Here is a 27,300-nt window from a genome sequence, read left to right on the forward strand (position 1 = left end):
TCATCGTCACACCTCAAGCGTGTATAATACATACATATGTAGGAATATGTGTTAATGTGTGTATGCCATATTTATGGCAAATGCGAAATATTAGCGATTAAATTCTCATTTGGTAATTCGAATACTGAATTTCGTATATTATATACGATCGAGTACTTAAAAGAGTATTCAAATTTGAAATTGTTTATGCGGTCTGCTCGTTAGGCGGTGAGACTGGATCATTCAGCGTCGACTGAAAATAATTAACTCATTGAAAAGAATATTACCTGTATTCGATTCGCCATTTGTCTGCTCGCTTGGGCCCTTTTGTCAAAAAATATGAAGAAGCAGCAATAAAATGATCGAGTTTACTCGTGCAAAAGAGTAGACGGATAGATCATTAAAGCGGTGGTTTTTTTCATATTTTTGATCAGTTTTACCATTGTAAATGATTCAAATGACAAATGAAAACTCAAATTTATTTGTATACTCTCTCGGCATGTTCTTACAGAGTATAATAGTTTGTTGTTACATGTTGCAAGAGTATAAAAATACTGTTTCATAGCCACCAACTGGAAACCATTGCATTGAAATAGTTATTTTCGAAAGAAGCTTAATTAGATTATCGTTTTATTATTACATTTAATCATTTATGTATTCATATTAAACCAATTATGTAATTTGTTAGCCAGAGGTGATGTCACTGCCAACTATAAATCAATTGTGTGTCCGTTGTGTTAATTGTTCAATTTGAAAAACTAAATTCTCGATATTCACACAGCCAATCGTTGCAGATCAGCACGATCAGCACAATTGTTCTTTCGATCGTAACGAAACCATAAAACAGCAATTAATAAAATATGCATTCAAGCAAACATAGCAAAAACAACACGTAGGCATCAATGAGCGGAAATTCACACACCATTTAGATTAGGCAAATTAAAATTTAGCAAAATAAGCAATAATAAAATGCATCAAGAACATCAATACAACATAGAAATTGATTATATACTTACATATGTATACGAGTGTATATGGTACATAAGCATCGACGTTGATAGCGAGCCGTGAGTTTTCAAGTTATTCCAGCGTAGGTCTTTAGTTCATAACGAACCATAAATATTTGTATTTAAATAATTATCCAAGAGAAACATAAACAAACAAATAAATATAATTTTAAAAAGGTTGAAAATTACACGCTATTAATTAAAAATTACTCTGACCGCTTTTAAACTTTCAAAAAAAAGTTAATCATGGTTGAGCTCATTTTTTGAACCAAGAACCTATGTATATACTATGTTAATACAAAACTTCCCTCATCGTTGAGAAGGCTATGATTCCACAGTAGAGTTACTATTGGAAAACAATGTTGGGCATTTAAGATATACTTTAGTTATCTACATATATATGGGGTATTCCATACCAAATCGACCACTTTTAAACCCGACCTCTTTAGATTTTGCTGAAACTTATCCATCCTTTTCTACCCTTTGAAAAACATTTTTGAGAATTTTTTCAAAATTTTTTGTCCAACTTCAAAAAAGTTATGAATTAAAAAAAAAATGGCTTTTTTATTCTCAAATAGCCATAACTTTTGTAGAAATTTACTTTGGGGACCTTTTTTTTAATTTTTTTTTTGAATGAGCTTTTCGAAAAAATACACGAAAAAAATTTGACCCGATCAATTATATAAAATAATCGGATTTTTTAAGTAAAATCGTCATTTTTTGGAAGTTCACCCATTATGTGGATTACTGTGTACAGTGTTCCATACTCTCTCCATTAATTGCGTAGAAACTTACTGCTCACCTTGTCGATAAATTCCTCGCAGCTGTGTGAGAAGGAACTGTCAAGGGAAGGTTTTGCGGTGCAGTGATCTAAATTGGAAGGAATTGTGTCCTTGTCTGAGGCTAATAGCAACCTTCGTCGCCAAGCACCTTCTATCTATGTCTAAAGGTGCTGTACACGTTGCATTGAGTGCCTTTGTTGGAAAAGTCATTAGTGCACTACAGATGCCGATGAGGGCTGCTTAGTTTGTGTAGTCTATCCAAGAGTACTGAAGAGTTCGAAGGAATTCTACCCCATATGTACAGGTCTCCAGAGTTTTTAATAGAAAGAATGAGAGACTGATAAGACTTAAGTCTTTGGAAGCGACATGAAAACTCTAACTAGCCACCATGCTGCCGAAATGTGGCCTAATACCACGCAGTTTGCATTGATGGGGGCCAAGCAACTGTGTTTCACACTGAAACTATGCAGGCATAATGCTTTAGGAGACTTACACGTTTTAGAAGATTAAATAGACCACATGAAACAACGCTAGTCTAGATGGTCTGAGAAGGCTTATAACCTTCTTGAAGCTCTTCAAGGTGTAATTTTTCCGTAGATGGGTTTGGCGAAAAGTGAGGGTCCCGGAATTCCGGATACATCTCCAAGATTCCTAATGAGGTTGGATTATTTGCGAGGATACGCCTCAACCTAGAGAACAGCTCTCCAAAAAGACCTTTGAGCCTTTCTAATATCGGGTTTATTTATAGCAAGACCCGCTTTATACAATCCCAAATCTACACGAAGTACACTTTTACGAGTCTTATTGAATAGTTCTCTGCTTGAAGATCTGATTTCTGATAGCTTTGGTGGAAAAGCAAGAAAGTTTCCATTTTTTTCCTTCTGAGTTCTCAGAAGCTTTCAAGGACAGACCCTAGCCTTTGACCCGGCACAACAGGAAAATCTTATCGAAACTTCATGTCGCAATTGTCTCAGTCCGTGTTTTTAAAGCTTATAAAGGTTTCTCTGACCAGAACTGCCTTGCCCGGGATACGAGAGGGAATGGCCATTAAGAACCGCCATTCAGATATTAAGGGAGCTATTTCCTTTGATCTCAATACGAGGTCAACGACTTCTTCCATGCCTGCCGTTACGAAATTAGAGGATTATTCCTTCATTCTAATATGGAGATCTTCAAAACAAATGCACGAACATATTTACCAAAATTTATTGAATGAAGTCAATGACCTTTTGCCAATTTGTAGTTTTCTTTCAGCCAGATGTTAGCAAATTTTGCGGTTAATTGAGATATATATATATGTACATGAACTATATACAAATACTTGTTGATATTTATCTTAAAACAAAAAGATTTATATAAAAATATTACATATACTCATTCATAGTACTTTATTTGCGGTGGAATTCACAAAATATGTTAGGCATCCATCATCACCTAAAATGCAAAATAACTAAAGATCACTTTTCACCATTTTCAAGAGAAGAAAAATTAGTGAGAACCATGCAAATGATGATTTTTATTTTGAATTATGGTCATAACTATGGTATGTATATCTGAAAGGAAAAGCTTACATCTGCTACATACACTTCGTTTCACTCGAATAGGTACATACATATTTAATTTTTAGTTACGAGCCGAAATCTCTTCATTTAGACATCGCAGGAGGTTGACACGGTTTTAACGACGTATCTATTTTGAACAAATGTTGCGAAAATGAAAACTATACCTTTCGTATTATATATATGTATATATATTCAAATTTGCATCGCTTCAATAGGGACATTTTGTATTGCGACATTGTGAAGGCAGAAAAACGGTATATTTCGAAAATATTTAAATGTAAATGAGAAAAGTGGTTCCAGTGCCACAGTTTCCACTGTGAGAAAAATAATAAAAAGTTGTGAACATTTGGTACCCAAAAAACAAAAAACAAACACCTCCAAATGCCTAACAAGGGACATAAGGCAACAGTTTTGCAGCGAGCACATATGTTGGAAAAATTGATTTCGACGGTCCCGACGGATTATTATTTCCATAGCCTTAGGCAATAGAAATGTTTTCTAGCCCGTCACCATAGCCAGGAAGGGGGTATGATGGTTTGGGGTGCGGTATGTTATTATGGAACAACTGAATTTCAGTTTCAAACATGAAAGATAACTGCTTTTTCGTACAAACAAATACTCGACTGTGTATTTTCGCAATTTTCTAATATTTTTGCACCCATTCTCTGGCAATCAATAAAAATATCAATTTCGAACCTGTGATAATACGTTGTTGAGTTTGTACGTCACAACGTGATCTAGTCCGGAGACAGGCAGGTAACTGAATAAATTTTCTTATGCTGGAATCTAGTACTACAGACAACCATATTTCGAAGGAGAAGTCGATCAGCCTTAACCCATTTGGGAATGTTTCCTCGTGGAGACTTAATTTACCGTCTGTTGTGCCAAAGATACCCACCCTGGCGTTGAAGTTGTTAAGAACGATTTTGACATCGTGGGGGGACAGTGCTTATGGATGCGCTCCAAGCGCTCATAGAAGGTATCTTTGGTCACCTCGTCCTTTTTTTCAGCCGGGGCATGAGCGTAAATCAGCGACATGTTGAAGAACTTCGCTTTGGGGCGGATTATGGCCATACGTTCATCCACCGGGGTGAATGCCAGGACTCGGCGGCGGAGTCTCTCTCCCACCACGAATCCCACACCGAATTTGCGCTCCTTTATTTGGCCACTGTAGCAAACGCCACAAGGACCCACTCGTCCCAGTCCTTGTCCCGTCCATTGCACTCCTTTGACGGCGGTGTTGTCAGCATGTATTTTCAAGAGGACGTCAACCAGCTGGGTAGCGATACTTTCCCAATTAATAGCCGGACATTCCAGATAAATGCTCTCAAATCGTAATCTTAATGCTTTTACCATGGTCGCCATCGAAACGGGGGTGGTCTGTCATCCGAGGCTGTCGATTACTTTCACTGGGGGCGTTTTTTACGTGGCGGGTCCCAAACCCAGCGCCCAACCCTGAGTAGGAATGGTTCGCCTTCCCACTTTGGCTCGCTTTCAAATGCATATTTTTGGCTACGCAGAGAATAATTGGTTTAATACCGAAATTCCGATATCGTTTCTGGCCACTCCCAAGTGAACGACGGTCAGAGAACTTTCCTCACTTTCGTGACCTTCTACACATGACTAACTTCCTTATTATACATATATTAGGTTTTATTTTGTTTGGAAACCAGATGAAATAAAAAAGAGGAAGATTAGATTTGAATTCTATGGAAGCAAGTTTTATAAGGGTCGGTTATACTATCCATTTTATTGGCCATGGATATCTTCTCTAATGGTATCTAGTTGCATTCACTGCTGCAATTGAGTGATGTCTGTATATTACGACGTTTATCGAGTATTTGAAAATTTTCGGCAAATAAACAGAGCATTTTATTTTTCATTTAATAAATAAATAATCATAGCATTTAAGTCAAAATGCGACGCATAAAGCAACGAGTTCTTTCGTCAGAAAACAGATTTACTGTATGAATTCTTCATACAAATACAATGTATTGCAAAACAATACATACAAGTATATCAATGTTTATAAAGTCGCTTGCTAAAAATATCCTCGCGCGATGAGCTTCACATTTATTTCATCTCATAAATATTATTTCGTTATATTTTCTTATTAAAACATGTCAAAAATATAATTACTTATACCAAATGCAAACACTTTCTTAGTAATTTTGTTTGAAAAACTTTGGAAAAGGCTAATAAAAAATGCAAACATTTGCAAGAAATTATAAAGTATTTGCTTATCACTTTTATACATATATACATGTGTATATATTTGTAGTAGTTCCATCTTAATGCCCAGATTTTATTCAATTAATCCAAAGAATCTGTTTTCATGATGAAAGCTCTTAGTATATTCTTGCACATGACAGCAATCGCAGCCACTCTCTATAAATTATATTGCATACAAACAAACACAATTATTAATATTATATATGACGTGTATAATATTGTTAACGTAGTATACATATGGTAGCAATAATTGCTGAGGAGGGACCGAAAATAAATGTTTCAACATATATAAATACCGTGCTCTGATCGTAAATATTCATATAAACAACCACGGCATGCTGTTTAAGGAAAACTTACAAAGTGCCTTAAGTGAGAATTTAATTAAGATATTTAACTGCAATTTGGCACAAAGAATTTTGAAAAAGTGGGGGTGGCTCCGTCTTCTAAAAAGTTTAATGCACATATCTCTTAAGCCAATAAAGCTACAACAACCAAATTCACCTATCGTAAATGTTATAAGAACTCCTACTAACAGCGTGGAAATTGAAGAAATCAGATAATAACCCCGCTCACTCCCCATGTAGCGGAACTGTTAAAAGCTACTAAAAACGCAATAAATCAGTAAGTAATTACACTAGAGATGGTAAAAGAGGGGTCAAAATTGTACGATGGATGTGGCACCGCCCACTTTTAGGTGTAATCACATATACTGAGACCTGTCTGAACGATTTCATTTTTCCAAATTTGGTAAGTTCGACAAAATTCGAAAAAGTTAGTTACATCTCTATTAAAAGCTTTTTATGAGATTTAACTTTATACTTTTGTTAATTGTTCACAATACTTTTGTCAAGGACCAACCATAACGGGACAATCGCATCAACTTTGATACATTTCTTCCATTAGTTTTAGGGTATAGTTGAACCGCTCCCTCTGTTCCTCACTAAAATCCTTTAAATTATCTGAAAATGTATTCAATTTATTGAGTATACATACATATATTATAATATGAGTAACAAATATTTTGCCCCAGAATGTTAAAGTTTGTCAGGAAATATCGTTCAACTATTCCATACCATACCATTTCATTCCTAACTTGATCACACAAGTTCGTAGATGTTTCGCTGAGTTCGTAGATGTTTCGCCCTACCTATCACTTCCACGGATAGTTGAATGTACCGATTTCTGGTAATTTGGCAACATCGTCACTTCTCAGTACATGCGAAATACTTTTGAAACGCAAAAGGTGATTTTCATCAAGTAAAACTACGCAGTCGTCAGTAGGTTTAGATATATCTAAGTTCGATTTTTATTAAACCTTTACACCTTCCAAATATTTTCAGTAAAGTACCTGAGGGGGAGGTGGCGCAGAACCCTAATCATGACTGTAAAAATTTTCCATGATTTTACTTTTCTAAAATCGTTGGTCAAGGACTTATTAAGGGTATTCATTTAATGTGGCATTTATATAATAAAGGCAAATGGCAACATAGGTTAAATAGGCGATCAGTGGCAATATTATAATAAGTCAGTTGTTCTTCATGGTTTCCAAAAACATTTAATATATTAATTTTAGAATAATCAAATAATACTAATTATATTTAAATGTACTTATATTTTTCATTTTACAGCGAAGAAATCAAATTGTTAGATACGAGTAAACAGCAGACTGTGATTTGCGAAAAATTGCCACTATACGTAGGCTGCTATATATACAGTAGGTAGAAAAAATAAGTTATCAAAACAGCCAGCGCTGTTTTAAGCCCTCTACACTTTTTCGCTTAATTGAAAATAATATTTTTTGTATATATTTGGAAAGTACCGTTTTCAAAGTACCGCAATTGATGATTTTAGTGGCAATCGCTTATCTGGTAAGAAATTTTCGTAGCCTTCTATAAAAATGCTGAGTGACAAAGCGTGGAAAAAGTAAGTGATTAGGTGCAGTAATTAGTGTTTGTCATATTAAAACTTGAAAATAATTTACAAAAACGCATTAAATGAGCAAGAATTGTTAATTTTATAAATTTTGAAATTGAATTGGTAACTAAACTTTTCGTTTTTTTTTTTTAATTTAATTTTTTGAAATATTAAGGCGATTTTTACGGTAAATTAAAAAAAAAATCTGAAAATGGTGAATTTTAAACAATTAACGAATGAGGAATGTTCAACCATAATTAATTTGCATAAGGATGATCACATGCAGCGTTATATTACTAAAAAATTTAATAATAGCAAGGTCGCAATACGGAAAGTTATTGCCGGCTACTACAAAGAAAATCGCGTCATCAGGAAGAAGAAGCAAGGGCGCCAAAAATTACAACGGGAGAGTTTACAAACGATTTTCCAATTCTGATCCCTTCAAATTAGTTCAAAATTTTGCACACAGCTTATAAAAAAAAGCATGAATGCCCCTCAGTGCACACTGTCCGTAACAGATTGCACCAAACCAATATTCACAGCCGCGTTGCAAGAAAGTTACTCTACCTAAATGAGGCAAATAAAAAAAATGACAAGCATTTTTTAAAGAGCACATATTAAAATCTTAAAATTATTGGCATAAAGTGCTGTGGACTGATGAATCGATGATTTGTCTTCGTTATTCTCACTGTATGGTTTACGTTTGGTGCTCACCCGTACAAGAACTATTATACAAGTGCATTCTACCCACAGTTAAGTCGTTGTAAAAAGGCTTAATTGTTTGGGCAATATTGTAATCCTGGAAGGAAAAGTTACTGCTGAAATTTATTTAAATATTTTAAAGGAGCACGCCATCCCCGAAGGTCACTGATTAATTGAGCCGGATATCCTTCTTCAACAGGACAACGCGCCTATTCATACTGCAAAAATCATCACAGAACATCTACAAAATGAAAATGTGAGTGTATTGAAATGGCCTCCTCAAAGCCTTGACTTGTTATCAATTGAAAAAGGTTGGGCAGTCCTTACGATGCGTATAACTGAGGAGAACCCCTAAAGCCTGGTTGATTTGAAGAACTGCATCTATAACATTTGGAATAATTTTCCTCAAAATTATTGTTTGAAGCTTGCCAACTTCATGAAATAACGATTGGGTCAACTCGCAAGACTTAATTATGGACATTGTAGATATTAAACAATTTGATAACTTATTTTTTCTACATGCAATTTACCGTATGTGTGTATGTTTTCCTTTTATAAAAGCAATGAACTTCTCTTTTGTTTTAAAATGACTTTAATTAGATACTTTGAAATATGGTCTCAATAAAAAAATAATACTTAGTTTGAAATATTTAAACTTTTAAATTTTACTCACATCGCTGATTTATATTTCACTTTGATAACTTACTTTTTCTGCCTACTGTATATACCTCTGGCGTAGGCAACACTAAGTGTTTCCAGGTGCAATCTGACATTTCCATTGGAAAGTTTGACACTTTTTAGCACAACATCACTGAGAACGTTTTGTCATTTAATCGTGAATTGTTTTATTTACAGGGAATTAAAAAATTCATCTCGGCCAAAAAATGGAATTAACTCGTGAACGTGAACTCGCTCGCTCAAAGACGAATTCCGTGAAGGTCGTCCAAAAACAGCCGTTGTGCCAGAAACATTCGATGCCGTACCTTCAGATAGAGGCATGCCTATGCATTTCTCCCATCAGCAGACATTCGATATTGCATGAACACCTGGCCGTAAAAAAGGTTTGTTCTCGTTGGATCCCGCACAATTTGACAATCGCTCAAAAAAAGGCTCGTGTGGATTGGTGTAAAGAAATGATGAAAAAATATGATCGCGGTGCTTCAAAAGACGTTTATAAGATCGTCACAGGTGACGAATCATGGATCTATGCGTATGAGCCCGAAACAAAACAGCAATCGACCGTGTGGGTCTTCCAAGACGAGCCAAATCCAACGAAAGTTGTTCGTGGAAGAAGCACTTCGAAGCAAATGGTCGCCTGTTTCTTCGGCGAAACTGCTCATGTGGCGCATTTTCAGCTTGAGCAACGGAGGATGGACAATTCTGAGTGGTACACAACCATTTGTTTGCCTAAAGTCTTCGGAGAAATTTGAAAAACGAACAAGAGAAGACGAATCATTGTGCACCATGACAATGCGAGCTCTCACATATCGGCTCAAACCAGCGCCTTTTTGGCCGACCAAAACGTCGAATTGATGGGTCATTCGCCGTACAGCTTTGACTTGGCACCCAATAATTTCTTTTTATTCCCACACATCAAGAAAATAATGCGTGATCAACGATTTTCGTCGCCAGAAGATGCTGTTGAAGCATTCAAAAACCATGTTTTGGAGGTGTCTCAATCGGAGTGGAAAAAGTGCTTCGAAAATTGGTTTGAGCGCATGCAAAAGTGTATAAATCATGATAGAGAATATTTTGAAAAACAATAAAACCATTTTCGTTGATAAATATTCCTATTTTCATTATTAGGCCAGAGATATATAGAGCAGCCCTCGGAAAAGTCTCGCATAATTGCAATTTTGTTGGAAAATATTATGCACGTAAAGATTAACTACATTCCACATTGGGTTGTCAAAAAAGTCTTGCGGTATTTTTAATGAATTTTATTTTTTTTATTTTATTTCTTTTATTTTTTATTTATTTTTTTTTCTACTATGCCGGTCTCTTTTGACCAATTCAGCGATTTTATCGCAATTTTCGACGACAGGCCTTCCGGAGCGTGGCGCATCTTCGACCACCTCTACACCAGAACGAAAACGTTGAAACCATCGTTGTGCGGTGGAAATGGAAACTGTATCGGGTCCATAAACTGCACAAATTTTATTGACGGCTTGAGATGCATTTTTGCCTTTATCGTAGTAGTACTGTAAAATATGCCGTATTTTCTCTTTATTTTGCTCCATGTTTGCGACGCTATAACGACGAAAAAAACTCGAATTCGGCGCGCTTTTATGGCAGTGAGCCTCATCTGCAATGCTGATTTTTTATATATATCTAAATACTTATGTGCGCACATTTGAAATAATCTCTATGCCACATGCAACATTAACCGACAAACCAATGCATACATAATTGTATATACATATGTATATACATATATCTATGTATGTGTGTGCATATGTATGTATATTATTTAGTGGATTACTAGTATGTAAGTCAGTGGAGCTTTAAGTGCAATTGTGATAATTGTGTCACTGTCATCAGCGAATCGCAACGTTTTTCGCACACCATCACAGCGCCAAGTAAAACAGGCGGCACAAAACAGCCGCGTCTGAGTTAAGTATCCACAAGTGATAATAAACTGTCGGCCTGCCGGGCTGTCTACCACCCAACTGTGCTGTTAGCGCGCCAATTCATTGCGCCAGAACCACAGCCGCGCAACGCAACTCGGCAATGTCCGCACAATTTCTTCTATTTTGCGATTTCCGCACACGCACTGACACTCACACGCACACACGTACATATATGTACATACACACACACACTTTCGAATAAAGCGGCACGCGTACGCGTCTGCTGCCGCTCGAGCGCTGGCATTTACATATCTACTTGTTCAGAGCTACATACGTACATGCAGACATTATGCTTTAATACGCTTGTGTGTGGGTGTGGCGCTGACAAGCGAGTCTCCAGCTCTGCAACGTCCCATGCTTAATTCAGTTGACCATCAACCAGCATTGGTGACAGACGCGCGCAAATCCAGCCATCCACTCCACCGAAAAGCGACAATTACATTCAATATAAATTAGATTCGGTCGTACGCTACAGTCCGTTTGGCAGTCAGTCGTTCTATCCGGTGACTCTGACAAGTCACCTAGCCTAGACGCGCGTACGTGGGCCTAACGCAGGCGTCGTCGCCTCAATACACCTCTGCAATTTGGACGTAAACTCGCAGTTCCAGCGGCTGCTTCGACATTCTGCATTTATCAAACGTTTGTGTCTGTGCGTGTTTCATTTAATCTGTCAAATATCACCTTATGTTTGTGTCCACGGTCCATATGTGTGTATGTGTGCGTCTATTTAGTGAACTTTTATGTGCCTACTGTTTGTTCAAATGTGTGTTCGACTGCTACTTGGCCATGTAACAGCATCAGTAAGACACAAATAATGTATTTTTAAACGCGCGCGTATCTATGGCACAAGAACATCAACTACCTACACCTCAATGTGCATGTGTGTGTGTGTTGTAGGCGCAGTGTATTCATAAGTAGTGTTTGAATGTGTATGAGCACTTGTTGAACCGGCACAATCGCAGCCGAGACGCGTTCGCCCACCACAACAGACCATATGCACCTCAAAGTTTGTTTAATAATTACAAAAACACAATTTAAATATATCACCAACGCTTAGCATATTTATGTACGTGTAATCACAAGTGTATGAAGCCTGATTGATAGCAGCTTCTTTTGTTGTTGTGATTAGACTTGCAGCGGGGAGCTACAGCAAGTGCGATGATTCGCGTAACTTTGAATAACACTCAATGTAGATACTCTGACGTAAGTGATAGTGGGGTGTGCGTGGGTGGACACACATCTGCACAAGTTTAGTGGCATCCATCCATATAAATCGCGACAAGAAATCCTCATGAAATTATGTTAATCAGTTCATGAAGATCACGGGCCACACTTAACAGGCCATTCTCAAAACGAGCAGCATTTATTCTTATTTCCACTTTGAAAGTGGAGAAATTTCAGCATGCGATTACAAATTTAAATACTAAACTTATTCCGCTGATTCGTACGAATATTTCATCAACCGTACGCTTGGAGATTAATAAAAATTATTATTTTTTTTTAAATGTAACATAATTTATATAACATTATACAGATCCAACTGTACTATACACAATAACAGTAACAAAATATTCGTTTTAAATCTGTGCAGTTCATTTTGGCGTTCTGAAAAGTAAAAAACAATCCTTTAAGGGGTTTCCTCGGATAAAAAAATTTTTTCAACGAATTTTTTCTCATATAAAACATTAAATATTATTATTACAAACATACAGTAGTGACAAAGAAATTCAGAATTTTTGGTCATTGCGCCCGCTTTGGCAGAAAAATTCTTTACAGGATCATCTAAAATGAAAAAATACGTGTTTCAGTAAAAAGCTTAACTTACAACTTGGACGGAGGAAAAAAACTGAAAATTGCATTTTTGGCAAACATTTTTACAAAAAAACGAAAATTTCAGTGAACATTTTGCGATTAATTTTTTAATAGTTGTAATCGAAAAAACATCCTTCGGTTCGTTTAAGAATTGTACTTCAAGGACTTGTGTAAAATTTCATGAATATCGGTGGAGTAGTTTTCGAGGAATCTTGACAATCGATTTCAAAAACGCAGTTTAAAAAAAAAAGCGTTTAAAGACTTAGCCTAGCTAGTCTCGAGGGCTCAAGTACTCAAGGCTGTATCTCCAAAACTATTACTCGGATCAACTGGAAAAATCGAGGACAATATTCTAAAGGTATTATAGAATTTAATAAGACAGTAAAAAATGATCAAAAATATGGAACATTATCGACAGTGGCAGCTATTAAAAATTAAGCCAACATTTTCGAAGTTTTAGAGACCCTTACCTGTATGCGGTTATCAGCTACATGTTAATCTTATTAAAAATATTATTGTACAATATATTGTACATAATAGTCTTTGTATATCCGGCACGAAAAATGTTCGACAGACGTTCGAAAATGATTTGAAACTAAGAAAACTTGGAAGGGAGGTTCTTAGTTATTAGAGACAGCTTTTCTTTCGGGTATACTGAGTGGTTCATAGAGTCTATATATTTTCAACAAAATTCAGAGATCATTTTAAATTGCATTAAAATGCACGTCGATAAATTTAATTTTAACCACTTTTGGCCACAGCTGGCTCACTGTGCAAGCAAACGAATGGCGTTCGGGCTTCCTATCCGTGCCGTTATGAAGGTCGCTAATATCAAATACATTAAAATTATCTGCCACATCAATTTTTTCAGTTGATCCAAAGCTTGCTGAAGTATGTGTGTGCGAATGTGTTTCCTCCACTGCCACCCTTCCACATTCCGTCCAAAAGGTAAATGAAATGTCTTTTTTATGATGCCAACAATAAATTGAAATAATCTGTTGAATTAAATCAGCAATTGGATATGATTTTTTTGTACACTGGAAAAAATTATTAAAAAGTATTAAAATATCATTAGTCGAGCAATTTAATTGATTACAGATAATCGAATTAAAAATACAACAGTTTTAAATAATATATCTGATATTTGTCACAAGAGAAAATAATTTATAATATAATATATTTGCAAATTGTATACACAAACGCACATAAATTGACTCAATTAAGAAGTTGTATAAAGCCAATACATTTTTTTAATTAATTATAAATCCAAATTTACGGTCATTTAATGGAGTCTTCTTCTTCTATTTAGTCCAGTCATTTAAGCTTAAATTAGTTAAGAATCTCGGAATTCGATATACCCATTTATATGTCTGTAAATACTAGACTGTAAATGGGTATATCGAATTCTGAGGTGAACTTACTATAATGACTGGACTGGACTGGCGTAGACACCGCGTTTATAGACGAATTTTAATTTAAATGTGTATTGTCCATAAATTCTCTAATTGGCATAGTTAATGGGATGCCTAAGTCTTATGATCATTGCCTTTATTGTCATCGATTCAACATAAATTCAGTAGTGATCGTATTTTCAAGTACGATTCAAGTTTTCATTATAATTACTTAAAAATAAATCTAAACTGGTTAAAATGTACTTAAGAAACGCCTTTAAATTTAATTTCCAGACTTGCTGTAGATAATGAATATAAAGTTAATTTACTCAATTAAGAGGTTTTTAAAATTATTGATTGATTTAAGGTGTAATATTTTCGCATAAAGAGTAATTATTTTATTCAAACTTTTTATTATCTAAAGACACATATTTTACAAAAATTTTTTCAAAGGAAGATATTCGAAACTCGGCATTATGACGTAATTTTCGGCAGTCCCTTAGGAAAAAGGTGGCTAAACTTTCACAATAGAACTTGTTTCAGAATCACCAAATGAAAAAAACAGTGTTTTAATTAAGATCAGAAACTAGATGTTGAATGAAGAAAAAACAAAAAAAGTGAAAATTATATTTTTGACAGACGTTGTTAAAAAAAATAAAAATGAAAATTTCTCAATGTTTTTTTTTTTAATGAGTTCTAGTTGACCTTGTAAATTATAGCTCGAAGACCTTTGGCAAATTTTCGGTTCGCCAGAAATCTTGACAACAGGTTTTGAAACACAGTTTCGAGAACAACGCGTATAATGAGTGTGACTATATAGCTGAGCCGAACTGGCAACTTTTCTTGTATCTCCAAAACTATTACTCGGATAACATAAGATCTCAGATCATCAGTTACGAAAATATTCTAGAGTTATTATATGTAGAATAAAATAAAACAATACAATTCTGTTTTCGAAACCGTGAAAACCTTCATGTAATCCCTTAAATAAAAATTATATGTACATCAATTTGCTAATTGACTCAATTAATGGAAAAAAGCGGGTTATAAGTTAAATGCAGCCGAAGTGGATTTTTCCAAGTGCTATGATGACTGGAAAATTCGTTGGCACAAGTGTATTGCAGCGGGAGGGGATTACTTTGAAGAAGATGTAATGGACAAAATTCACCTTTCAATTTGATCACAGTAGTCCATGAGTTTCGTAAACTTTTTTTTGTCATTTGAACTATCAAACTACATCACTCTGCATCATCTTTCCGTTCGAAATCAACTTGAACTTGACAACTGTGCATATTTAATTAGAACTTCTGAACGAAAATGAATAATTTCGGTATTCAACCTTCAACACCGAAAAAGGAAAAGCGGGTGCAAGTAACGGGTGATTTTTTTGAGGTTAGGACTTTCATGCATTAGTATTTGACAGATCACGTGGGATTGCAGACATGGTGTCAAAGAGAAAGATGCTCAGTATGCTTTGACATTTCATCATGAATAGACTTACTAACGAGCAACGCTTGCAAATCATTGAATTTTATTACCAAAATCAGTGTTCGGTTCGAAATGTGAAAATCCGCTTTTTTATCGACAAATTTTGTTCAGCGATGAGGCTCATTTCTGGTTGAATTGCTACGTAAATAAGCAAAATTGCCGCATTTGGGGTGAAGAGCAACCAGAAGCCGTTCAAGAACTGCCCATGCATCCCGAAAAATGCACTGTTTGGTGTGGTTTGTACGCTGGTGGAATCATTGGACCGTATTTTTTCAAAGATGCTGTTGGACGCAACGTTACGGTGAATGGCGATCGCTATCGTTCGATGCTAACAAACTTTTTGTTGCCAAAAATGGAAGAACTGAACTTGGTTGACATGTGGTTTCAACAAGATGGCGCTACATGCCACACAGCTCGCGATTCTATGGCCATTTTGAGGGAAAACTTCGGACAACAATTCATCTCAAGAAATGGACCCGTAAGTTGGCCACCAAGATCATGCGATTTAACGCCTTTAGGCTATTTTTTGTGGGGCTACGTCAAGTCTAAAGTCTACAGAAATAAGCCAGCAACTATTCCAGCTTTGGAAGACAACATTTCCGAAGAAATTCGGGCTATTCCGGCCGAAATGCTCGAAAAAGTTGCCCAAAATTGGACTTTCCGAATGGACCACCTAAGACGCAGCCGCGGTCAACATTTAAATGAAATTATCTTCAAAAAGTAAATGTCATGAACCAATCTAACGTTTCAAATAAAGAACCGATGAGATTTTGCAAATTTTATGCGTTTTTTTTTTAAAAAAAGTTATCAAGCTCTTAAAAAATCACCCTTTAGTTTGCAAAATAGAAGATTATATCTAGACGAGTTTCCGAACAAAAGCAAAAAAGTGTTTTGCAAAAAGTAATTTATCACGTCGCCGATAAATTTATCACACATTACTCCGCGAATATGGTACATGTATACATATGTACATTTATACATAATATGTACGTTTACAAATTGTATTTAATTTCGATGTTTTAAAAACTCTGACCTCATTGTGTGACAGGCGTGGGGCTGCGTGATATACAGCCACAGTTCCGTTCTTTAATGTGAATTTGCAACAATAATGCGAATGCGAGGCATTTGCGCACACACAGGCACACAAAGTGTTTCTATGCACTTTTGTACACTTAAGTGTAAAAGTGCAACCCAATTAATAAAGTCTCAAAAGTTCACATCGCAAGAGTTTAGACAAAAGCCATTGCTAGCACTAATAAAAACGGTGGCATAAATAGCGCAAGTCATTGAAATTCTTGCTCATTAAATAGACGCATTTGCAACAATACGGCTGCATGTGTATGTAGTTGAATGTGTATAAATGTGTGTGATATGCAAGTGTGTGCTCACATGCACACTCAACATGGAATATATGCTAAAATTGAGTTGAGCAATAAAAGTGCAATTAATGGCGCTCTTGGATACATACCTACGCACACATATACATACTCGCACACTCGCGAAAATTGTAAAATTGGCAAATTGGTAATGTCTGAATTGTTGCATGTTATCGGATAATAGGCAAATCATATGTGAAAATTTCAATAATATTTACTTAATCGTTAAATATCATGTTGTCTGTGAAATTTCAACGAAACGAGCGTGATATTCGTGCCTTGTATGCACTCGTATTTTATCGCTCAGATGTGCCGCCGCGACGCAAGTTCACTGACGGCGTCGTTATCGAGTTACGAGTTGTGAATTGAGGTAGGACAGTTGAGCAGTCGAGCTGATGGATTAATTGTTTTAATTGCGCGAAATCAAAGGCGAGTAGTTTGTTGATTTATTCTGGAAATTACATGTGGGAAATGGAACTAATTGCACATACGTTCGTGATTATGAAATATGATACACTGCAGTGGCTACACTTATCAATATGAAACTATAAATTACATGCTGCAATGAAAATAATTTATACTCCAGATCAGCAGATGTTATTTTTTCCGAAATGTAATATCTATAATGAATCAACAAAAAATTTGTGACTAATATTTTTAGCAATGGAAATATATGAAATGAAATATAAGGTTATAAAAGAGGAATTATTACTTTTCTTATTAGAATATAGTAAATTTGATTCGAACATTTCACACTGAGACATTAGACATTTTCTTGTTGCTAAATGTTTTCTTGATATTGTTGTGCGAGCCATTAAAAACAGAGTATGCACCCATGTTTTGGTTCATTGTCTTCTTGAAGTGTCCAATTAAGGTTACTTTTGCCGTAAAGCATTTCAACTGTCTTCAGTAGATTCTTTTACACAATTTTGTTAATTGGGGTTAAGTTTTTCCGTGAAGCACTTCATAACCTTAAAACCATGAGCAGATAATTGCTTCATTCACGGCTGATGTTTTCCTGTGTCACGTGCATTTTACTATAGTATTTTTGGTTTTTATTTTTGCATAAATAGCAACTCTTTAAAATCAAATTACATTGTTATTTATATAAAAAAAGTAATCTATAAAACTTTTTAAGCTTGCATATAATTCCAATAAAGCAGTGTGCTACTAAACTACAAAAGGTTCGTTCATATAAGACAAAGCAAAGTTCATCTAGTAAAAACCCCGGACAAAATATATGCTATTAGTGGGAGCCTTCTACTCTAGAATATGGCTTTAAAAACAAACGTTATAGGATTTGATGATTACTAACTTTATTTTATTAAAAAAATATTCATTATCCAAAGATTTAACATATAACCTTATCATTTCTATTCGGTTGAAACAACTCAATTTAAAAGGGAGGCGGATAGGCGCCCGACCGCAGGCAGCCGCACTTAGGCCAACTTTAGGCCCATTGTATCTCCGGTAGGTAACCAATTTAAACCTTATCCAACAACTCTGTAGATTTGGTAAAAGACCTGATTCTTTTCCACCCCAATGTCTCTTAAGTTAGTGTATTGGGAGGCGTGGAAAATATCCCTTCTCATCCGGTTGAAGGCTAGGCATTTACATATCAGCTTCTCATCATTCTCCGCGCAATCCCAGCATTCCGCCGAATCCACTTTTCCCGTTTTCTGAACGGTGGATCTTAAGTCTAGGAGTCCTGTGATGACCTCTACAATGTTGCTAAGCCCCTTTTGTCTAATATTGCAGCTTTTCGGTCTGTCCACCAACAGCACTGCCTTAAAATAATTCTGTGGTATGCCCTGTGTTGCTTGTGTTCCTCTAGGGTCCACAGCTTCAAATATTTGAGGTGTTCTGATTACGAATTTGAGTTCACAAATTTTCCATCACATATAGCCATTTTTGTTGTTTTATTAACTCGTTTTGGTTTGACCCCTACACCTCTTGACTACAACACAAAATAAAATTTCTCCAAAGCCTGAATCGAACCGAGATTGAACGTATAGACTTAAGACTGGTCAATCGACCGTCCCAAAACGTGAAACTATCTGCTCATCGAAGTGTTCTGTTAATAAATCCATTGACTGATGCGATGCGTGGATAGTAGCGCCGTCTTGTTGAAACCAAATGTCGACGAGATCACGAGCTTCAATTTGAGTCAGTTGTTCATCATGACGTGATAACGATTACTTAGACGATTACGATCTCACTGGCATCATACTACCTTTGTTTTCACTGGATGAAATGGCAGCTCAGATTCCCCTTTGTACCAAACGCGACAATTTTGCTTGTTTACATACCCATTGAACCAGAAATGGACCTCAACGCCGAACTAAATTTTGCTCGAAAACGTCGTATCTTCGTTGAACTTTTCAAGAGCCGAGAGAGCGAAGCGATTTGGATGGGAAGGTCCAGTCGCTCCACTGCTTGCACAAGCAGTATTTTGTACGGTTTCAATTTATGAACTCGACGTAAAATGCGCCGTTGCAATGAACGGCGCCGAATCGAACCTCCACTGTCTTCGTGTACACTCTCAGCTACGGCAGGCCCGTAGCCAGCTTTTCATTTCGGGGGGGGCTGAAGTAAAAACATATATAAACTTTAAATTTTCTGTTTATTAAAAAAAAACAATATAAATTCATATACATATTACTTAAATTATTTGGTAGTTGTAACTTAAATAAGTAATATTTTTCTTTTCTTCTTGTTTGCCATATCATTAATTACTTCATCTGGATCTATTTTAATATCCCAGTGCACTGCAATAACAGCAAGTGCACTCAGCCGCTCATTGCCCATCACACTGCGTGGTAAAGTTTTTATTCTTTTTAAGGTTGAAGAAGTTCTTTCGAAAGAAGCGGTCGTCCCTGGAAGAGTTGGTAAAATTGTAAGCAGGTAGTGAATATTTTTAAAATACGTTGCATCGCAATGTTGCAGTAATTTCAACACTTCTATGGTTGGATCTATTGTTGATAAGCTGGCACACCACAATCGATACTCTGATTTTAATGCTGTCATTGATATTTGCTCCTCGAAGTAAATAGTTAAATTTTTTAATTCTTCGGCATTATCAATTGCAGCAAAACCTGGGAGTAGAATTTGAAATGACGAGAGTATATCCTCATTCACTAATAAACGTTCTGTCATGTTTTGAATCAGAGCATCAACGCATGGAATAAATATTGTAACTCTGAAGTGGCTTTCAGGGGTTGTGCAAGGTGGATTAGCACGAGTAGTGCACTACAAGATCTATGTCTATCTTTAGGCATTTGTGATGCTGTTTGGAAAATATCGTTGAAAAAACCATCTGCTGTTTCTCTTATCTGGTGCAGAGTTCTTATTAATTCTTTAGCTCGGTTCATTGCTGATACAAAATCCATAGATTTTTCTTGGAGTTGCACAGACAGTGGCAGCGTTAAGCTAAACAATTGCTCACAGACGAATAGACTAAGCAAAAAATCGCTTTTCTCTACCGCTGCTAAGAAGGCTGATGCTTTAGACGAAATGGACCATGTCTTACTCGAAATTATTTCCAAACTTAGTACAATGAATTTGAAAAGCTCCACAAAGCTTATAATGCTTTCATGCCTTTCTATAAACCTTGTTTCACAAAGGCGAACAAGTCGTCTTTTTTTGCTTTCTGGTGTGTGCTTCTGTATAACGTCCTGGAAAGATGTGTTTGCATTTGAATGGTTTCTAAATAAATTTGCTATTTCATTGATAATACCAAGGCAGTTCCGTATTGGAGGTAATGACATAGTATTACAAAGCGGAAGGTTCAATCGGTGACTAGCGCAATGAACATATCATGCTTTTGGATACAGTTGTCTTATCCTGGTTTGCACTCCACTTAAATGCCCTGATATGTTTGCTGCTCCGTCATATCCCTGGCCAACCAACTTCGCCATATCAAGATGGAGATCTGTACACCGCTTAAGTATAACTTTTGATAAGTTTTCAGTCACCGTCTAGGGTAGTTGCGTACGACTGTTATAGGTTTGAGCTGAGTTGTGTATAAGAGTTTCAAAAGATTCAGTCAGTGATAAATCTTTTTTATTTGCGATTTATTTAAAAAATTTCCTTATTTCGGGGGGGGCTTCAGCCCTCTAGCCCCCCCCCCTGGCTACGTGCCTGATTGCTACGGCTGCTTTATTTTCATCACTGCGTGCTGGACGTGGCCTATTCGGTAGAATATTATCCAATAATGAATCCTGTGTCTCAAGATGAGTGATGGTAATGCAAATGTACTCTCAGTAGGCCGAATATGTTGACCATAAGTTGAGAACACATTCTTTACAGAATTTTCTAATAAAGCTGAACGATTTATAAACGTTGTTCAAAACCAACATGACAGCCTAACACGACTCACTCGTGATCTGTAAAAATGTACATCTACTTGGATCACCTTTTATATATGTATGTACCATGTTCAAAAAGTTTTAGATATGAAATTTCCCATTTACATGGAAAAATTATATATATACGTATACGTACCTGTATTATCCATTGAGAAATTATCGAACTCTTTTTTACAAATTCTTGAGTGAAAAGTATTATATATAATTATGTATGTATATATATTTGCAGTCATACTTTCATAGTAGGAAGTGACACGAATAACTCAACAGTACATTGCGCGTTAGAAACATTTATTTTTTAATTTCTTTTCATTGGACCTCGATAAAAGCTAATAAGTTTAGTTTTAAATCAAACTTTGGCGATAGTAAAGCAGGGAAAGTTTCAGAGGGTTTAGGAAGCAAAAAATACTTTTTTGCTTGCTAAAGAAATTAACTGAAGTTTGTTGCGCCTAACTTCTATGACCAATCAATAAAAGCTTATTCGCTGCTTACAGCAATTTGAATAAAAATATTTAAACAGTGATGATTTATAGCAATGGGTGGCAGTTGGTGGCAAGGAGGCACATGTCACGTCCACAACTCTTCGCATATACGAATTGCTTTAATAATAACTATATAATGTGTTCAGTAACTTACAACAAAAGTAAAAAGTTGTCGCTTCATTTGCATATTTCACTGCTCATTTGGAGCGCTGCCAAATTGAACATTGAATTTTTATTGCATTAACAGCATATACGGCGAGTGAAAAGAAATTAAAAAGCGGGAAACAAAGAACAGGTGATACACTGCTCAAATCCGTTACTGCGCGAGCCACCGTATATGTTTAGGCATAAATGCCTGTTGAATGAGACAATCGCAAAACAACTGTAAGTGCTGTGTAGTACAGTGCTTGCAACACATCACTCGACCACTTTCAAAAGCATAAGCGCAGCATAAACGCATTCAACGTTGCCATATTGTCCACTCATTATTGACATGCAAGACGCCATGCCTAACCGAACTGCTTCTGCCAGGTTGTGCTCGTGTCAATTAATAGCTGTCGCTGTAATTGTTATGGTGGCTAGTTTGGACTTTTGTAGTCATTGCAAGCGCTTATTTGCTTGTTTTTAATTGTATATGTTGTTGTTGGCTTTATGATCATGTAGTTCATCAGAGCGTTATTATTGCATTTTAACCCCTTGACGGGCGCCAGCATGCGAACATGTGTCAAGTAACTGTCAATATTTGAAGCAGAAAGGCACAGGTGGCAATTTACTCTCGATCGACGATCGTGTCAGTAAACGATTAATCGTCAAGAAAGCTTTGTTAAATTGTTTACGATCAGAGAAGTTAAAACAATACAGACTGCATTGAAAGGCTAGTTTTATAATCATTTCCAATTAAACACACGTAGACATATATTATATTTATACGTACGTATGTATATATTATTATAAAATATGTATGTACATAGCAAAAACATTATTTCTTCTAATTGCCTACTTGTTGCCACACCTTTAAATATATAGAAGACTGTTTCATGTGCGTGATTTACAAAAACTATTTTCGTTATGGATCCATAAGCCATAGAGTACCATATATACCAAGCAATAATTGCGCTAATGTTTTCTTTATGACGTCAACATTTCAAATATGTATTGAATATCGCTTACCTTGAACGGAACGGAAATAATGCTGTGTTGTGAGAAGTGAAACATTTACGGAGGCATTGCCTGTCACTGCGAGATTTATTATTAGTAAAAACTATTGGCAAAACTTTTGTTTATTGGATGATGGAAAAATAATTAATTGACTGAAAACTATAAAATATTACAGTCAATATAAGAATAAGAATGAATGGGATGATTTCAAATATATGTATGTGGTATATTATTCTTAGTTTCCTTACAGCATTTCAATTCTCAGCTTTTTACTTTCAAGTTAACCACAAATGTAATATATGTGATTTTGGTACAACCAAAAATGCTAAATTTATTATATGAGGAAGAAAGCATCCACCAGAGTATCGGAAATCAGTATGTTAGGGATATGAGGATTACAGCAAGATGTCGTCTATGTATATTCTGCGCCAAACCGCATTACTTTAAAGAAAACATATCCGCATAATTCCATTAAAGTTTTCCTCATACAGACCGACATCAACACTTTAAAGCAAGTCTAAAACGGAGTTCTCTCTCCTATTCTGTGCATTCTGATCGTAAACGACCTGCATGAAGTCTTGAGGATCGTGGCTGCTGGGTGATTGCCTAGGCAGATGATGTAGCACTTATAGTCAAAGGAAAACTTCTGAGTATCGTGTATGAGTTGGCGCAAAGGTATCTTAGCGTCGTAACGAATTGAGCAGTCGGAAATGACGTCGGCATCAACATAAATAAAATGGTTGTATTTACTAGAACCTACAAGATCCCGGTGGCACCGTAAATGGGAGACATCCGTCTGCAACCAGCGGATACAAACAAATATCCAGAGCTCATCCTGGATAAGAAGCGTTCATGAAGGACGAATATCGAATAGAGGAGCCATTGCCAAAAAAAACCATGTCACGTAATGCCATCTTGCACATAGTGCCCATACAGATCGTTGGAAGGTGTGTAGTTTCGAAAGTTGCTACCAGACTAAGATAATCTGGGTTCCTAAAAGATCACGTGTCTGAAACTCGAAAATCCTTACACATTTTGACTTGATGCCAGATCACTTGGATCATGAATTCGCCAAACCAAACTTTTCCTTATGTGCTCATATAAAGACGAAAGAGATGGGGGTGGGAGGAAGCCGTTGGAGGAGAGGGGCAGTGATTTATGGATGGCTCAAAGCTTGTGTGGAATATTGGTGGAGAGTTTACTGTCAGGAGCTCTCTATAAACCACAGATTCAAAATTCCTGACTATTGCAGTGTTTTCCAAGCCGAGGTTGCAGCCATTAAGGTAGCAGTAGATTTACAGGTCCAGAGTGCAGCTTCCAGAGCGCAAACCTTCAGAAATCTCACCGAACTGGCGGTAATGGAAATTAAACGTTCCCCGGTAAACTAAAGTATATTCAGTGATATATGTTCACTTCATTCTCCTATGGATAAAGCGTAGTATTTACCCGATTATATCCGTTTTTGACTTATCGGTAAATTATTACCAGAAAAAGATCTTCATTAAGAAACTTACTGTTTTACCCATATACATACATATATGGTTCAAAGTGAACCAGAAGCTTGAGAATTCTTATAGTACATTATATAAGTACATTAGGAAAGATATTCACCCGATTTTATCTATTTTAGACACAAAGTGTGCCTTTATTAGAAACTTAGGACGTCTAAATTTCATGAATATAACTCACATATTGTCCGACAAGCGATATAAAGTCGAAAGTCTTTGTATTAAATATATATACACATTTTTCCATTTTTGACACTGGTGTACATTATTATAAGAAAAGGACTCTGTCCAACTTTTAGTAATATATATTAAAGTATCAGGTGGAACTTAAAATTGTGTTATTTGTGAAGTGGGCGTGGTTGTTAGCTGACTTGCCGGTTTTCACAACATATTATAGAAGTCTTTAATGAATTGCTTGCAAATAGTCAAACTGTTCTTTAAATATGGTTTCACCCAACAGTATATAAAAGGTTATAAACCCTTTAAAACAAATTGCAAGTCACAGATGTCCCTCCTTAATTCAAGTCGTGATATCAAATTGCAGTTTTATGTTTAATGGAATATTTGTGTGCGTGTTTCGATTAATAACAAGTGTTTTTGAGTCTGGCAATGGTCCGATTACACCGTCTGCAATCAAGATGCCACGGAATATGAGCGAAAATCACAAAATGGTAGATATGGGAACTAACGCTGATTTCCTCAATTTTCAGTATCAATTTTTAGTATACTCAAACGAAGATGTAAGCTTAATTTGGTTAAGATATCTAACATATTGAACGATTTCAGTACACTGTAAAAGGTTCGATAGAATAGTCCTCATCTTATATGGACCATAGCAGTGAATATACATATATGTACTGTATGTATGTTTTGTCGGAGAAAGAGTGTGCTTCGAATTGCGCTTTAACCGAATAAAATTCTGTGAAGTGAAAGCTTTCTCTGTATTATGCGGGACCATGGCAGTCATTTTCTGAAGATATGATATCTCAGCACTTCAATTTTTGTTAGATTAACGGTCACCAACGATAGAGAAGAACCACCGTGTACAGAATCCAAAAGCTATTATATTTTTTATGACACTTATTGCCAGTCGAGCGTTATTCAATATTACTGGAAATGCTCTGCCCACTAAAGCAACCTGTTTGTTCCCGTTAGAACTATGCAGTTTTAACCCACTTTTTATAAACGCTGTAACAATTTTTTTAACAAACTTAAAAGGCGGTCATTTAAATATGGACGCAATTTTAACATTTCATGTCTGTGCTCCAATCCAGTAATTGCTTCCGTTAATCGACATGCAAACAGTTTTCCGAGTCCCGACACTCAGTCATAATATAATCACTGGTACTTCCTCTGCAATTTGACCCACATATGGGCGCCGTGCATGCGACAACCTCAGTCGCAATCTGTTGATGAAATCTGCTGGTTTGCACTTCGAACCCACACCTAGCGGCAGCTACAAATTGCAAGGAATACTGTATTCCAATAAAGATTTTCTAACTTAATTACTGCCACTTGCGAAGGCAATGTCTATGTATACATATATACCATATACTCGTACAGATGTATCTGTGGCGGTCCATGTAGCACTGCAGGTCCTTGCACTTTCGCAACGGCCCAATACACAACAAAGCACTACGCGCGCTAAAAGCATTAAGTGCTGTCGGAAGTGCTACCGTTAGTCGGATAAAGCGGAAGGTAGGAGGCGCCTGCAGTTGCAAAAACCACGTGACCCAAATATGCGACGTGACCCACTCTAATAAATTGCATGTTGTTTTTCAACGGAATTCTGTGGGCTGGGTCTGTTGACCCGCTGACCATTCACGCGCGGCGTTCGATTGAGCCGATTTGTGACATGCTAACACAGAAGCTAAGTGGGAACCCCCCTACAAGCAACTTGGTAATTGCCGTTCATACGAGTGTACATCTATATGGGCATATATTGTATAGTACATGCTTGTAGTACAAATATATGACATGCATGTGAAGCTCCCTGGCTCTATATTATTGAGGAGATGGGGTAGGTTCATGGGAAGGGAGTTCACTTTTTAACGTCACGACGCGAATCGAACGCTTGCCTGTTGACTTACATTCATATTCTAGCCGACTTTCATCAAGTACTCACTCTCGATTTCATGCAGTGTGTGTGTTGTGTGTGGTAATTATTGCTCCTCCCAGCCCTCACAAGCTGGCAGGATAGCGTGTCGTGTACTGTGTCGTCACTAAACTGCGCGTCAGCAAGGAGAAGAGCATATGTCAGGAACAAAAATTGGCGTCTACATTTTCCCTTTTCACATTTCAGAGAGAGAGTGAGAGAGCGAAAGCAAGGTATAGCTTGCGTGTGTATTGGTCGGTGCGTGCTAGTATATTTGCGAAAGCTTAGCGCTTTAATATGGTCGGCATTGCAATCAGTTGGCATTAGACTCGCGGTGTGTAGAGAACAATTGTGACTGTGTGTGAACTGTGCGCATACATGGACATATTGAACAAATGAGTTTGAAGCGGTGCATCTTTTGATAAACTTTTATTTGAAATTAATTTTCTCAGAACTGATGGATTAAAGATGGTACACTCCAATGAAGATGCGCTCAACAAAATTCCACTGAAATCTGCCAGCGGCTTGGATGATGAGGAGAAAAATGGTGGTGAATTCACTAGTGATACGGCAGCGGCGGAGGAGGCGAGACGCGAGCAAATGTAAGTGCAAAATGTATAAGCTCAAAAAGTAACAAAAACGCAAATTAATAATCAAATTAGCGGATATGCAAAATGTTCAACAAGCTGCTAATGACTTCATTATAACTGCAGTTGTGTTTGTAATTGTGATTGTAATTACGATAACAACAAAAGCATCAAGATAAATCCATCAACAAGTTTAAGCAATGCTCTAGCGGCGCTTGTGTACCAGCA

The 27,300-nt window shown here is 36.5% G+C and overlaps 1 protein-coding gene across 4 annotated transcripts in view; it reads left to right on the top strand.

The window, feature by feature from the left end:
• Positions 1-27,300, top strand: part of LOC105221880 (scoloptoxin SSD14) — a 48,074-nt gene that overhangs the window by 9,618 nt on the left and 11,156 nt on the right. For 2 of the 4 annotated variants that reach the window (XM_049455985.1, XM_049455988.1), the window contains exon 2: positions 26,938-27,087. In XM_049455985.1, the coding sequence (XP_049311942.1) occupies positions 26,938-27,087 (150 nt within the window). Of the gene's footprint in view, positions 1-11,170; positions 11,458-26,825; positions 27,088-27,300 lie in introns of those variants that run through there. The other 2 variants (XM_049455986.1, XM_049455987.1) reach the window with 2 other exon arrangements.

This window comes from Bactrocera dorsalis, chromosome 4 (assembly GCF_023373825.1).
Source record: "Bactrocera dorsalis isolate Fly_Bdor chromosome 4, ASM2337382v1, whole genome shotgun sequence".
In the NCBI taxonomy this organism is placed as follows: domain Eukaryota; kingdom Metazoa; phylum Arthropoda; class Insecta; order Diptera; family Tephritidae; genus Bactrocera; species Bactrocera dorsalis.